This window comes from Pelodiscus sinensis, chromosome 25 (assembly GCF_052426305.1).
Source record: "Pelodiscus sinensis isolate ZL-2025 chromosome 25, ASM5242630v1, whole genome shotgun sequence".
Classification (NCBI taxonomy): Eukaryota; Metazoa; Chordata; order Testudines; family Trionychidae; genus Pelodiscus; species Pelodiscus sinensis.
In genome coordinates, this window is record NC_143076.1 from 4033692 (window position 1) to 4048637 (window position 14946).

General features: G+C 47.2%; 1 protein-coding gene across 3 annotated transcripts in view; it reads left to right on the plus strand.

Annotated features, from left to right (window-relative positions):
• JHY (junctional cadherin complex regulator) overlaps positions 1 to 14946 on the plus strand; it is a 56238-nt gene that overhangs the window by 9098 nt on the left and 32194 nt on the right. For all 3 annotated transcript variants that reach the window (XM_075916397.2, XM_075916395.2, XM_075916394.2), the window contains exon 3: positions 1202 to 1688. In XM_075916397.2, the coding sequence (XP_075772512.2) occupies positions 1202 to 1688 (487 nt within the window). The remainder of the gene's footprint in view (positions 1 to 1201; positions 1689 to 14946) is intronic.

Consider the following 14946-nt stretch of genomic DNA (forward strand, 5'->3'; position numbering starts at 1 on the left):
GGGGTGGAAGAGGCAGGGCGGGACTGGAGCAGGGATGGGTATATGGAAAGGGGCCTGGGACAGGTGGGTTGCCCTAGGCCCCCCTAGGAACAGCCCTGTCTAGCAGTTAACTACCCGTACATTCCGGCGTGCAAGACTACTTTTTATGTTAAAAAAACATCCCCCAAAAATCGGGGGTTGTCTTATACGCCGGGTATACATCCCAGGCGCGCCTGGGATGCCCCCCCCCCCCCCCCCCGCCGGCTTCCCCCGAGGCTTTGCAAAGCTGCTGCGGCTTTGCTCCCGGTGCCTCTGGTCTGCTGGGGACCATCTCCAGCAGACCAGGGACACCGGGAGCAAAGGAGGCGGAGGGGCGCTGGGGTATAAGATGAAACCCTATCTTTTAATTAAAAAATTAGGGGGTCGTCTTATACGCCCAGTCGCCCTATACGCCGGAAAATACGGTACCTTGATCATTAGGAATTTTTTCGGAATGTCCAATCTAAACCTCTTGTACTGCATGGCAGTCAATTTCGCAGCTATGGAATTTTAAAAACAGTAACTTTAATTATTTCAGCTATTTAAATCTGAAATTTCACAGTATTGTAACATTAGGGTCTTGACCCAAAAAGGAGATGGAGGGAGATTGCAAAGTTATTGTAGGCAAGGTTACAGTACTGCTATCTAGAACTGCCAACATTCCCAACCAGACAGACTAGACACCATTCATCAATTTCTGCACTGCTTCTGGCAGCAATGTTGCTTTCAGATCTCGGCAGCTAGAGACTGGGAGCTGCTGACTGGGAGCCCGGCTCTGAAAGCAGACACACAACCAGCAGCAGCGCAGAAATAAGGGTAGCCTGGTAGGGTGTTACTACCCGTACTGCAGAGCTGGGCCCTCAGCTGGGAGCTGACACTCTCTAGCTGTCTAGCTCTAAAGGCAGTGCAGAAATAAGGATGGCAATACTGCAACCCCCCTAAAATATCTTTGCTACCCCCCTGCAACTTCCTTTTGGGTCAGTCTACCCATTTTGAGAAAAGCTGGTCTTCCCCCCATAAAATCTGGTTAGCATAGGTTAAGAGCACACAAAAGACTAGATTTCACAGTCATTGATGCATTTTTCATGGCCATGAATTTGGTAGGGCCCTAACTATAATTGTTGAATGTTTTTTCTCTTTTTTAAAAATGTTAATACTGTATTTCTTTTACTCATTTTCACAGCAAACAGCAACATGTGGACAGATACTGCAACCTAAGATACAATCCCAACTGGAAGAATAATGAAGAGAGAGCAAAGTTTTCTGGATTGAATATAACGCATGAGGTTCATGAGAGAGTCCCACAGGACTCATTTTTTGTCACTTCCAAGGACACCTTGGTGAGAATCTTGGAAGAAGATAACCAGCTGATAGAAAGACAAAATTTATCTTCTGCATTTGATACAGAATTATTAAACCTTGATGGTCAACCAGTTGGGATAAGCAGTGCCCCTTTTAGATTGCATATGAAAGGAAAGCGATTGGCAGATGATTGTCAATACAAACACAGTTCCAGTGCATATGGTGATGTTTTTCCTGAAACACAAAAGCAGAAAGCAAAAAAAGACTTTGTGGAAAAAAATAAACATACTTTGGGATTAGCTACCCAGAAACAGGATTCTTATCTTCACCAGCACAGTAGAAAGCGAGGGGAAGTCCATCAAGGACAGGTGGGTAACGTATTTTATTTGGAACATCTGACAGGTTTATGAACTAAGCAGATGGGCCATTGCTTAAAGGGGCACATCTACTGAATCTCTTGGTTTTGCTCAGTGAATTCCTGGATTTCCTGTCAATCAAATGTTTGCATAGGACAAATGGTGAAAGAAACCATTTGGGCTGTGTGTCTTCCCTGCCCTTGATTGGATCAGAGTGTGTTCATATTCCCAGTTGTGCGGTGGCTTCTAAAAAGTTGGCTATGTCACCTGCTACAGGGCAGAAGCTAAGCTTTATCTCAGTATTCAGGTGAACAGTAGGTAGGGATACAGCTCCGCTCTCATACAGGCTCAGTAAGAAGGAAGGCAAGAAAAACGTTCCACGTGCCATTTCCTCCAAGCTCATCTGTGCAGCAGAGGGCAGGGCTTGAATTTTAAAGGCATCCCAATGGAGGAGTCAAATCCTTGGCCTAATTTGGAAAAAAAAAATGGCGCCAATGCTAATTGATTACATTAAGTATTTTAGCTAACTGGAGGGGTGGGCAATAATTTTTGGTGGGGTGTACTCCAAGTGGTCAAGGGCCACACTTTGCTTTGGAGGGGGCGTGTGGTCTAGGACGGAGGTTGGGTGCAGAAGGGCGCAGGGATAATGGACTGGGATGCAGCAGACAGTGTGAGGTCTGACCCGGGGCAGAGGAATGGGGGGCAGGGTCAGGGAGGGAGTATGGGTGCAGGAGAGGATTCTGGACTGGGGGACAGATGTCAGAGGGCGTACAGGGTCTGGGAGGGAGTTGTGACCCAGAGCAGGGGGATGCAGAGGGTTTGGATGGTGACCTGGGGAGGGAGTTGGGGTATGGGAGGGGTGGGGTGCCAGAGGCAGGCTCTGGTTGGGAGGCGCTTACCTAAGCTTCTCCTGGCCAGCCGCCCTGTGACAGCCCCAAGACAGGCTGGGCTCCCTGCCTGCTGCAGCCCCAGACTGCTCAAAAATGCAGCTGCTCCCTCCATGTGGCTCTTAACTCCAGGAGGGGGAAGAGGCTTGCACTGCCCCCCCCCCAGCCAATCTCTCAGCTCCTATTGGCTGGTTGTTTCAAGCCAATAGGAGCTGAGAAATTGGCTGGGGTCAGTTCCTATAGGCCGGTGGTTTCCAGCCAATAGAAGCTGAGGATTGGACTGGAGGTGGGGTGATGACATGAAGCCTCCCCCTCCCTCCAGAGCAGGGAGGCACTCAGAGCAGCCCCGTGCTTAAAAGAATGGCTGCTGCGTGCCTGAGCGTCCCAGTGGGATCTGGCCCATGAGGGGTATCTTGCCCACCCCCGGCTAACAGGGATGTAGAATTCCACTTAGTTAGTTAACTGGTTAAACTAAATTTTCCATCTTACTTAACTTGATTCTTCATCACACCTTCTTAATTGGATTCATTTTGTTATGTATTGGAGTTGTTTAGCTCAGCTTATATGATTTTGTTAATTGTGTGCTCCATTAACAATATATGCACTTGTCTGCTAATGGGTGGTAAATAGCAGCGTTGCAACATGAAAGAAAAATTATTTCTAATGGTAGAACACTGATAATTCAATAGTTTTTAGCGACTCAAAAAAGTGATCATGTTAACAGTATGAAAAGTTTGTATTTGCAACTTTCAGGTTGCTTTGATCCCAACAGAGTATACAAAGTATCAGGGGGATAGCTGTGTTACTCTGTATCCACAAAAGCAAGTACGAGTTCTATGGCACCCTAAAGACAAACATTTATTCATAAGCTTTTTTCCTCCTTTGTCAGATGCACATTTGTTTATGGCCAAATAAATCTGTTAGTCTTTAAGGTGCCATAGGACTCCTCATTTGAACAAAATATACAATTTATATTGTATGCAGCTTGAAAAATCAGATAAAAAGGATACAGATACAGTGCAGATACAGTGGGTGGTTGCAGACAGACATTTGCCCACTAACAAATTAACTACCGTATATTCTGGCGTACAAGACGACCTCTGAAGTTAAAAAACATCCCCCAAAAATCGGGGGTCGTCTTGTACGCCGGATGCCCCGCCGCCGGAGCCCCTCCGCGGCTTTGAAAGCCTCGGGGGAAGCCGGCGGCGGGGCATCCCAGGCGCGCATGGGCTGCCCGCCCGCCGGAGCCCCTCCGCGGCTTTGAAAGCCTCGGGGGAAGCCGGCGGGGGGGGTGCATCCCAGGTGCGCATGGGCTGCCCCCCCTCCGGAGCCCCTCCGCGGCGGCGCGGAGGGGCTCCGGAGGGGGGACAGCCCATGCGCGCATGGGATGCCCCGCCGCCGGCTTCCCCCGAGGCTTTCAAAGCCGCGGAGGGGCTCCGGCGGGGGGAGCCCAGGCGCTCCTGGCGGCTTTGCTCCCGGTGCCTCTGGTCTGCTGGGGACCATCTCCAGCAGACCAGGGACACCGGGAGCAAAGGAGGCGGAGGGGCGCTGGGGTATAAGATGAAACCCTATCTTTTAATTAAAAAGATAGGGGGTCGTCTTATACGCCCAGTCGCCCTATACGCCGGAAAATACGGTAACATTTTTGAAGAGTATCTGCTAGCCACGGAAGGTTCAGGTTTTGTGTGTGCTAGACACCTGAAGCTTGATTTTTAGGTTTACTGTGCATTTATAGTTCAATTTTAAATAATTAGAAGCTGCGGGTATGCTAGTCCCTTGGAAATGAAGGACCTAGTTTTCTCAAGTTCTGTTCCCAGAATTGAAACAACCAACATTAGGAGCATGGGCATCTGGTTTGCTAGGCAAAGGCAGGCTCTGCCTACCGAAGGCTGGAGCTGGAGCCTGTCCCCTCCCTGCCTGCAGCTTGCATGTGGGGAGCCTCAGCAGCCCCCATAACCTGCCTGGCACAGACACCAGGCTCGAATGACAGTCACATGGGCTCTCCCTGCTGCTGCAGCATTCTCCAGTCCCAGGCTCCAGGACAAGAGCCAGCCCTGCTCTGCAGAGACCTCCACACCCAGCTTGCTGTGTCCCTGCGGCTGCTGCTTGCCAGTTTAGCTGCCTCCTTGCTTGGCCCCTCACCCATCCAGTCCCCCTCCTTGCACGTTGGCCCAGGGTGGGCAAAGCGGGCTTCCTTCATACTGCCCCCCCTTTTCTCCTTTGCACTCTTCCTGCTCGGTTGGCTCCCCCCTTGCTAGTGTGTGGCGTGGGAGTGGGTTTGGTTTCACTTTCTCAGCCCAGTTGTGGCTAAGCCAGCTGCTGGGAGCTCTTCTCCCCTTGCCCTCTCCTAACAGTTCCCCTCCCCTTGCTTGTATGTGTGGGGGGGAGGGGGTTGCCTAGCTCAGCAAGCCCTACAGAGATAGCGGCTGGCTCCCATCCCATTATTGTCCTCTTATCACATGCTTCCTGTGTTCTGTGCCCTGCAGTGGGGGGAGGGGGTGAGGAGGTGGGGGAAGAGGCCTGGGGGAAGGAATGCAACTGGGGCTCCCTGGTTAAGCAGGCCCATCTAACGCTCACCCTGACAAGTCCTGCTCCCCTAAACCTGGACTCATCCAACAAGCTCCCCACACCTCCACCCCACTGAGCCCCAGCAAGCTGCACCTGGACCCCCTACCCTCTCAAGTCCTACTTCCTCAGCACCTAGACCCCACACCAAACCCCACCTCCGCTTCCCTCAACTCCTCCACTGAGCTCAACCAGAGTCCCATTGCACCTGCACCAGAACCTCGCAACAGTCCCTTGTGCATCCAGATCTCCCACTGAGCTGCCCACACCTGGATTCCCCCACATTAACCCCCTCCACACTTGTCTCATGCTGGACTGAGCCTGCCCGGCCACACCTGGTATGCTTGGTACAGAGAGGCAGGGCCAGCCCTTCTACTGCATTAGGGCCAGATGCGGCTTCACTGCCACGTTCCTGTACTGGGGGAGGCTGGGGTTTCAGGGTGATTTCCCACCTCAGTGCAGTCAGTGGCCTGTGTTCCCCTCTGCTAGAAATGTGAAGATTGGGGGTTTTCTTAGTGACCTTCCTGTAACAGTTTTCCAGTAGGACACTGGAAAAATGATGGGTTCATCATTTAAGGCAGGGATGGGGAAACCTAAGGCCTGGGGGCCAAATGCAGCCTCCTGCTTGCTTGGATCTGGCTAAGCATTGGGGAGCTGGCAGGGATGGGGAGTACACAAAAGCTACTAGTATGGGCCCCACTAGGTTCCAGTATGCAGGGGGAATGTGGGGAGTGAGGGTGGTTTTGGGGTATTTTTGCTTCTCTTTTGTGTGCAGCCCCCTCCTGATGTAAGGGTTGGTCTTAAAGGGAGGGTTTCTGCTGATTTAAAAAAACCACATCAGATAAGGAACTTAATTATCGCATGCCTCAGTTTCTCCATCCAAAAAGGATAATAATAATAATTAATATAATATTTACCTGCCTCACAGGAGTTTGCATATATTGATTGGTTTTAGTTAGGCTTTTTAATGTCATCAGATGGAAAGTGCTGAGAAGTGCAGTTTTGCAAAGTATTTTTTACGATTTCAAAATCTTTCAGCATTATTCATGCAGTAGCCACTACTCCTGGATTGCAGGGAAATTTCAATTTGGGACTTGATGGGAGGACACTTCCTCCCATTGTGTGATGCTGGAGCAATTTGTCAGAAGAGGCAGGGTAGTGAGAGCAGGGCCTCCCCCCATCATCACATTTCAAAGGGCAAGTCAAAGACACAGGTAGGCCAGCCAGTCATATTCTGTTTGTGCTGCAGCGAGGGCTGAATCATTTGTGGCAGTAGGTGCCCTGTGCTGGCCTGCTAAGTGGGACTGGGCAGAACAATAAATGGCCAGGAGGAATGGATTCCCCTCCACCTGGACCAGAGAAGCTTTCCCACAGGTAAGCAGTGGTCTGAGCCAGGACAATTTGTCTTTTTTCACTTGTTCGAATTTTGTGGTGGGCAGGGCAGGGATCTTGAGTGGCAGGATCCTGGAGAGAGGTGTGTGTGAAGGGGAGAGAGAAGTGTGGACGTAGTGGCAAGGAAGAGAGAAGTTATTGGTAGGATAGGACTCAACTCTTTTCAGTGGTTGAGAGATTACATTTGCTTGGTGAGAACAGGGCTTGGGATTTGGTTCCTTCACCCTTGGGGATATTGAGTCTGCCAGTGCTTTACATAAAGCTGGCACCATCATGCTGTCTCGGTGGGAAATTTTACCTTCTTGGTTCTGGGAGCTGAATGGGTGCTGTCGTTAAAGCAGCAGCCAGCCTGTATCTTACTGGCATGTCCCTTGGCAATTCTTATTCATTGTCTGAGGTGCTTACTGTTGTTGAAACAATCATCATAGGAAACCCTCAACTTGTTTATGTGAAGAAGTAAAAATGAGGTGCAACTTTTGCAGTCTGATTCTAGTCATCATCTTCTTGTCAGGGGGCAAATGTCAGTTGAGAATAAGGCCTGACACCTCGTTTATGTAAAGAAAAGTCAGAGATTTCTCAATTAGCTTTAACTGGTGCTTGCCGTTCTTTGTTCCACAGGATCAAGGAGAGGGGTTTTGGGGTGTTTGCAAGCTTGCTGCATGTCAGCTCTGAGGAGATATAATAAACCTGTGCCTGACATTTCTTATTCCCAAATTTAGTGCTGTTAATTCTGCATGTCTGGCATATGCTACAAAACATGCTTCATTTTGTTGAGAAAGAAATTGCAGAAAAGCAGAGTTGTTTTTCCAACGATAATTTGCTTGGATTCAGGGATTTGACAGGAAGGGAACAAGCATGCCTTGAGCAGGGACACAGAATGTGCAGGGAAGAGAGGAGGGAGACACTGGGAAGGGGGCGGGGCCTGGGCAGGAAAGCTACTGCCTCCAAGTGGAAGCTTCACCAAACCGTCCATGACTGGGAGATACTTTTGAAAATATTGATTAAATGTACCGGACCACAGTAGAATGGGGCACGGACCACATGTTACATAATGTGAAGATTAGCAAGACAAGGTGAGTGAGTGATATCTTATCAGTCCAATCACCTAATAAACTATCTTGTTAGTCTTTAAAGTGCTACATAGTCCTGTGTTTTGATCCAGCTACACCAGACTAACACAGCTACATCTCTATCACAACCTCTTTGAGTGAGAGAGAGACAAGGCTGAAAGCTATACAGAGCTACCTAACAATATAACCTCACCCACCTGTCTCTCTAATAACCCTGGCTACAACTACTTTGCATAGACTAATGCACAGATGGAAGATACAATATGAAGAGTTACTGTTGAAAGGTACCACAGATTTCACTGTCATTGATAAAGCTGGCTCGTGAGACCTTACGTTGTAAATTACGTACCATTTGACAAGGCTAATGAATAGCTGATGCAAACACTAGGGGGCACCTGCCGTATGTGTAACAAACAGTGGAATAATGGACAAGCTCTTTGCCGGAAGAGATATTAAGAGCTCTTGTTTTTCCATCTATAATTCAATTGATGGCAAAAATCATTAATTTAGATTGAGGCTATTAAAAGCTTACATTGATATTTTATTTACCATTTGGAAATTCTGACAATGTATTTGTAAGCAATGCCTAGCATTATCTATTAGTAAGTAGTATTAGAATTATTGTGGTTGCACCTGGAGCACCTAACTGGATATTGGGTCTTGACTCTGCTACAGGCTGTACATTGGTGCAGGAACTGTGTCTTATGTCAAAGATTTTGCAATCTACCTGATCTTGCAATAATGTGTATGCATGTGCACATATATACAGAGCTAACCTATACAGATTCCCTTTGATTTCAGTGGGGCTCCATGCTGGAGCATACAGTGTAGAATTGGAGCTTCAAAGTAACTGATTAGGGACAACAGGAGAAGCACAAAATAAATGAGACCATTATTATTAGGTTAATGAGCTGTCAGCATTCTTTTACAGGTATCTATTGTCGTCTTAGGCATTTTTCTTTAGGGAATACCTGGACTAGAAAAATAGAAGTTGATAAAAAAAAACCACTGTTGGGACAAGACATTATAGCTCTAGGTCTGTCCACAGTTAAAACGGTGATTCGATAGAATCATTCTGGATTTACATGGAATTGACAACACAGGATCTGGTATTTTGTACACGTTAAAATAATCACTGCACACCCTAAAATACTGGGGGGGGGGGGGGACAAACAGAAATGAAAGGGGGGGAGGTCCATTCTGCAGAGCACATTCACCTGAAAAATTAGAGGTCCAAAAATCTCAAAGTAATTAATCCATGATAGATTGAGATGTTATGAGGAATGAGACAGTGGAGTATCCTGAATGGACAGAGGCATAGTGAGGGGGGAGTAGGAAGGGGCACTTGCCACCAGGCACCCGGCTGGGCTGCATGGGGGGGAAGGCACTAGGCTCAGCTGGGCTGCAGGAGGAAGGAGGAAGGCAGCTGGGCTGCCGGGAACCCCCCGGGGCTGGACTCAAGGGAGGGGCAGGGAATCAGCACTGGGCTCAGCAGGTGTGCGTGGTTTGGGAGGAGGTGCAGGGAAACGGAGCTCAGCTGGGCCGCAGGAGTGGAGAGGTGTGGGGTGCTGGGCTGAGCTTGGCTGCGGGAGTGGGAAAGTTCTGGGCTGAGCTGGGCTGTGGGGTGGGGAGGGAGATGCGGAGCGCCAGGCTCAGCTGGGCTGCTGGAGGAGGGAGGTGCCGGGAACCCGGGGCTGGACTCAAGGGGAGGAAGAGAGGGGCATGAAATCAGCGCTGGGCTCAGCAGGTCTGTGGGGCTTGGGGGGAGGTGCAGGGAAACGGGGCTCAGCAGTGCTGTGGGGGAGGCATGAGGGAACCAGTGCAGGGCTTAACTGGACTGAGGTGGATGGGGGAAAGCGTAGGGAACAGATGGGCAGCTCAGCTGGGCTGAGAGGGGCTACAGGGAACTGGTGCTGCACTCCCTTGGATTGTGCGGGATGGTTTTGGGGGAGGCGCAGGGAACCGGCAGGGGTGGGCAGCTCAGCTAGGTTGCAGGGGATGAAGGTGCAAAGAAGCCTAGTGGGGAGAGGGCAGCACCAGGAGCCCTGAAATGACCTCCCCTGGTCCAAAAATCCCTCATCTGGGAAAAGTCAGGTCCAGAGCGTACTAGACCAGGGAGGTCCAACTCCTACCCAAGTCCCCTCCTTGCACCGTCCCTCCTAGCCAGACACCCTACCCCCAATGTGCTCCTGCCCTCTCCCCCTGGCCAGTTACCCATCATCCAGCCTGCTCCTGCACCCTACATTCCACCCAGACCTTGCAAACTTGCCCCCTTCCACCTCCCACCTCCCTCCTAGATCCTGGATCCCATCCCTATCCCATTCATTGGCAGCCCTCTCACATACACTGAACCCCCTAGCCTATGGAAAGCTCTAAATCTCAGTCCTCCCCAGCCCTTCCCCTTGCCCCTTGGGGCTGGAATGCCAGAGGAATGAGGTGTCTAAGTTGGGGGCCACCTCAGTGAGCGTTGGGGTTTTGGGAGGAGTTCTTTTGTTTCTCACTTGTGTGGTCCCCATCTGATTTTTCTGTGGGTCAGTGGCCCCTGATCCAAAAAAGGTTGCCTACCCCTGCCATAAGTAAAGAAAAGATTGAAACCTTTTGTATTGGACATAAATTAATGTTTTACTTTATTTAAAATGAAGTTTGATAAATTAACATGAGAAAGTTAAAACATTTAATCTGTTAAATAATTGAAATTAATCCATTCTCCCCAGCTGCAGCACTAGCAAGATGGCTTGGGCATAACTGTATAATTAAAGGTGAGTTTCCATTAACAACTGGCCGTCTGTGGAAAGGTTTATATTGAGCCACGTGGTCCACGGGCCAAAAAGCTTGAGAACCACTGCAATGGAGGCAGCCTTGGCCTCTCCCCCCAAGAGATGGCTGCAGGCTTCCTGCTGCTCCACAAGAGCCCACAGAGAGTTCAGGTCTGTTACCCCTGTGGTGAAATCACCATGTTGCTCCAGTGTGGATGATGGACAGACTCTTTGTGAGTCTTCCTCATCCAAGCAGGCGATTTAAACAGCATGGTAAGATGCCACATGAAAACACTTGGTGTGTCCACAGAGAGGCGGGATGTTTTCTCTCTCTCCAGAGAGAGTTGTCATGACTTGTGTCTCTGGGTGAACAAGACCCTTTGTGCGCTCTGTGAAGAGGTGAGATGTTTTGACTGCCAGTGTCGAGGATTTGTTCTTTTGTCTTTGGGGTGCATGTTGCTTTGACCTTAATGGAGTTAGCTGTGACAATGCATTTCTGTGTTATTCTGACACACAAAGTGAAAGCTATGTTGAAGACCCCACATTCAGTGAGAGAAAGTGCTGCTGTCAGAAAAAGTAAATTCAAACTCTCTCCAATTTTCTTCAAAGATCACCTCTACCAGGCAATGGGGCTTTTACTGATTGGTCCCTTATATGTTTGAAGGGTGACTAAATGTTATCTGGATCTTTTTGGGTCACAGATTGTTTTGGGCTCAATCCTAGCTTATAATTTAAATTGTATCAGGCCCTTTGTAAGCAGGTTGGGAAGTGGTCTCATTTGGCAATTATTATTCAGTATTATTTACATAATATACACATTGCCATCATGGATTGACATATACATTTCTCAGTACCTTTACATATAAAACAGCCCAGCCCCATTGACCTCCATGGGCAGTGTATCTTGTCAGGAGTGATGGGGATACGATGAAATTGTTTAAACAAATATGTTGCAATGGTAGAAAAAATTGTGTGTCTGAAAACTGTAGGTACTGGGTGTACTTATAATTTTTTTTAAAAGGGGTACTTTATAAAAAAAAAAGGTTGAGACACTGCTCTAAACCATTCCTTTTGGCCTCCCTGTTTCCTTTCTCCTTTGACAAGTTGGGCAGGTAGCAGTTTTGGAAAAAAGATATCAGACATGTGCACACAGTGCCCGCTCTACCTCACCTGGTGCTGGATAATCAGAGCCTCAGTTCTAAAGGAGTTGGCATTACTGAGGTGATAGATCCCCTCATGTTTTTCTGTGGATTTTCCGAAGAAAATGCTTTAGGTCATCCACATCTCCCAGCCATAGCAGAGACTTGGGATTAACATGGCTTTTTCAACTAAAAGTCTTATACATGTTCGGACATTGTTATTGTGACTATCTGGCGAGGCAGTCTGCCAAAGGTGAGGCTGGCCTTGAATCTTGATATCTATGGCTTCAGTTGAATGGCTTGTGTGAAATTTGGAAGAGCAGCTCAGAGAGACCCCTGTCTTTTACTTAAGGAAAGAATCTTACAGCAGCCTGAAGGAAAAAGTCCTCGTGGCAGACAGAAAGCTGCGCTTGCAGTGTACCCTCAAGGCTACTTATTGCTTCAAGTGCCTTCAAGAAATTGAGGGTGATTCTCGTGTTGTGTGTGAGTTTTATTTAAAAGTTTTTTGTGAGTGTTATTTTAATAGGTAAGTTAATCTCTTGCATTCACTGACATAGCAAAGGAGGTGGGGGAGGGGTAATTGCCCCTCTGCTCCCCCTATCATACCTCGGCTCGCCTGCTCCTCCTCCGCCCACCACTGCCTGCTGAAGCCTCCTCCCTGCCTCTGCGCCCCCAGCCCAACCCTCCTCCCTCTTCAACAGCGGGATAGTGCCCGCCCCAAACTGGAGGAAGTGGGGGGAAGACACAGTACAAGCTCCCCCCCTCCTCCCATGGTTGGGCTCAGTTGTGCACCAGGTTTGGGGCCCTGTCACATGGTGGTGGAGGGGGACGTGCAAATTTTGCTTTTGCCGCCAGGAGCATAAAACCTTTGCTATGCCTCTGTGAATGAAAAACCCTTTAGGTTGACCAGTATATTGCAAAATACTGGATGAGAATGTATTGATGTATCTGAATTGAGTAGCTGAGCAGAAGTATTGAGAAAATTCTCTCTTGGAGCTGAATGACTGGAGTTTGTGTCATGTTTAGGGGGAGAGATTAAGTCTGGAGTTAAAAGTTTAGAAAATCATACATCGATTCAGATACAGCTGTGGCTTTAAGGTCAAAGAGATGATGCAGTGATACTGATTTTCTCTAGTTTAGATTTCAGAATAGTGGAAGGCAAATTGGCCTTTATGAACAACAGTGATTTTCTTACCAAGCTGGGAGGGCAATATCATTTTCCAGTAGCTCCTCACTGGCTAAATAAATAAGTCTGACATTCTCTAAAGGAGTGGCATCCAGCCATCCTTACTTTACCATGGAGCCTTTCAAGGGTTGGGGAAAAAAAGAGAGAGAGGAAAACCCCTGAAAAAAGAGGGGAAAAGCCACTGGTTAGATTGTTGGTGTGAGTTAAGTAGTATTTTTACAACTGAAGGAATAAGAGCGTTGGTCTTCACTTATGCCTGTTTTACAATGATGTATTACATTGACTACAGTGGAGTTACTCTTTACTTACTGTGGTGTACATTGAACCCACAGCCACAGAAGATAAGTCCTTTAAGATAAGTATTAATATTGTCAACAAAGGAAGACCACTTAGTAGGTTAGGATGCAGCAAACAATCAATCAAAGTTGGTATGTGTGAAACATAATTCATCTTAAAGTTTGTGGACAGTGAAGGCAGGTAAGATAATCAGTAGTTAACTCAGGTGACAGAATAGTAAGCAAGGGATAATAGGCATTAGAAAATTATAAGGAGTATACAAAACATAGCATCTCAGATATCCATCTCAGCCTCCAAAACACATGTTCTGGATGTTGTCTTTATAAATAATCCAGTTTCTACCTTTCAGCAAATTATAACTGTCAGAATTGTTATCGACACAGCTAATAGAGAAGCATAATGGATATAAAACATTGCATTAAAATAGAGCATTTTCATCTAATTTTACTAAATCATCTCTGTAAAAACATAATATGGGGTAAGATATTTGAATGTTTGATACCAAAAGATCCTTATATCAAGTTACTTCAAGGTTCACACCCATTATGTGTGTAGGCAGTATAGACCTAAACATACTACAGATGTGTGCTTATGGTTAATGTGTATGTTCATTAATTCATATAGCATTTTATAAAGCATCAACTTTTTTGTAACACTGCCTGATTCTCTAAGAACCTGATGATGAGTTTCTTTGAGAGAGAGAAGTAGCTGCCCAAACTAGCTCAGCTGTACTCAATATGAGTTGCTTTCCTCCCTACAAACCCCTTACTTCAAAGCGAGGAACATAATGTACAATTTTTTAATGGCTCTAGACCAAGGCACTCAGACTCTCTGTGCACTGTGCCTTACCTCAGTGTAAACACCTAATCAAGATTGCCTGCGCTTCAACAATAGCAGCCAAATGCAATTCGAGAACCACAAGCCTTTGAAGTCCTCGCTGCAAAGGCCGGTTTTCTAGTCTGGGATAATGACATGCCATGATTGCTGTCTTTGTTGTATCTTTTCAGTAGAGAAGCAATTATGGGCCTCAATTTAACAGAATAGACATTACACAGCTTATGATGCTCAAAATGCAATTTCATTTGATCATTTTCTCAATTTGATTGGTATTAATAGAATAGTTCACAAAAAAATGCTGGCAGAGGTTGTGTCCTGTTCCTCTTTCAAAGAGATAATGTAGAAGTATGCTTTACCTGCCCAGTAAACTATCAGTTCACTGGGTTCCACCAAAAACATCTTACCAATGGAAAAGCTGCGTTTCTCTGTCTGCAGTGGAGAAAAAAACCTATGACGAGTCTTCTTAATTTGTTAACTTCTTTTCTGTAAGGAGAGCTGCTAGAGTCTTTCATTACTACTTGCAGCAATGTGTCTGACCTGAAATGTCAGCAATAAGAGGACCTCTGCTGGGGTTAATTCTTTTCTGTTCAGACCAGCTGACCCTTACCTGCAAAGCCCTGGCTACAGCATGTAACCTGTGTCAGTGGTTCTCATATTATGCTCTGGCTTCTTAGCAGGATACAAAGCACTTGCTGTTAGTCTAGACCAGTGGTACTTAACCTGGGGTGCATGCATCCCCTGGGGGTGCGAGATGCCCTTTCTGGGGATGCAAGACATGCCAAATTTTTATGATATATCTTAGGTTTAAAGAACTGACCTACTTCAATGATTTTTAATAAGGGGTGCAAGAACATATTTGAGAACCAAAGGGGTGCAGGCTGCAGTAAAGTTAAGAACCACTGGTCTAGACTCTAGAGCAGGGTTTCTCAACCAGTGGTACGATAGCAATAAGTGAATATTCGGTTCTTAGGAAAGTGTCGTTTGATTGTTGTGCATTCCTCTGCAATCTGTGGGAGCTGCATAGTCTTTCAGAAGAGCATGTGTGTGAGTGGTTTAGATACACGCCCAGAATATGAAACCAGGCATTTCATATGTACCCAGCACCCTGCTATGACAGGTATTTCACCTGCCAACATCTATA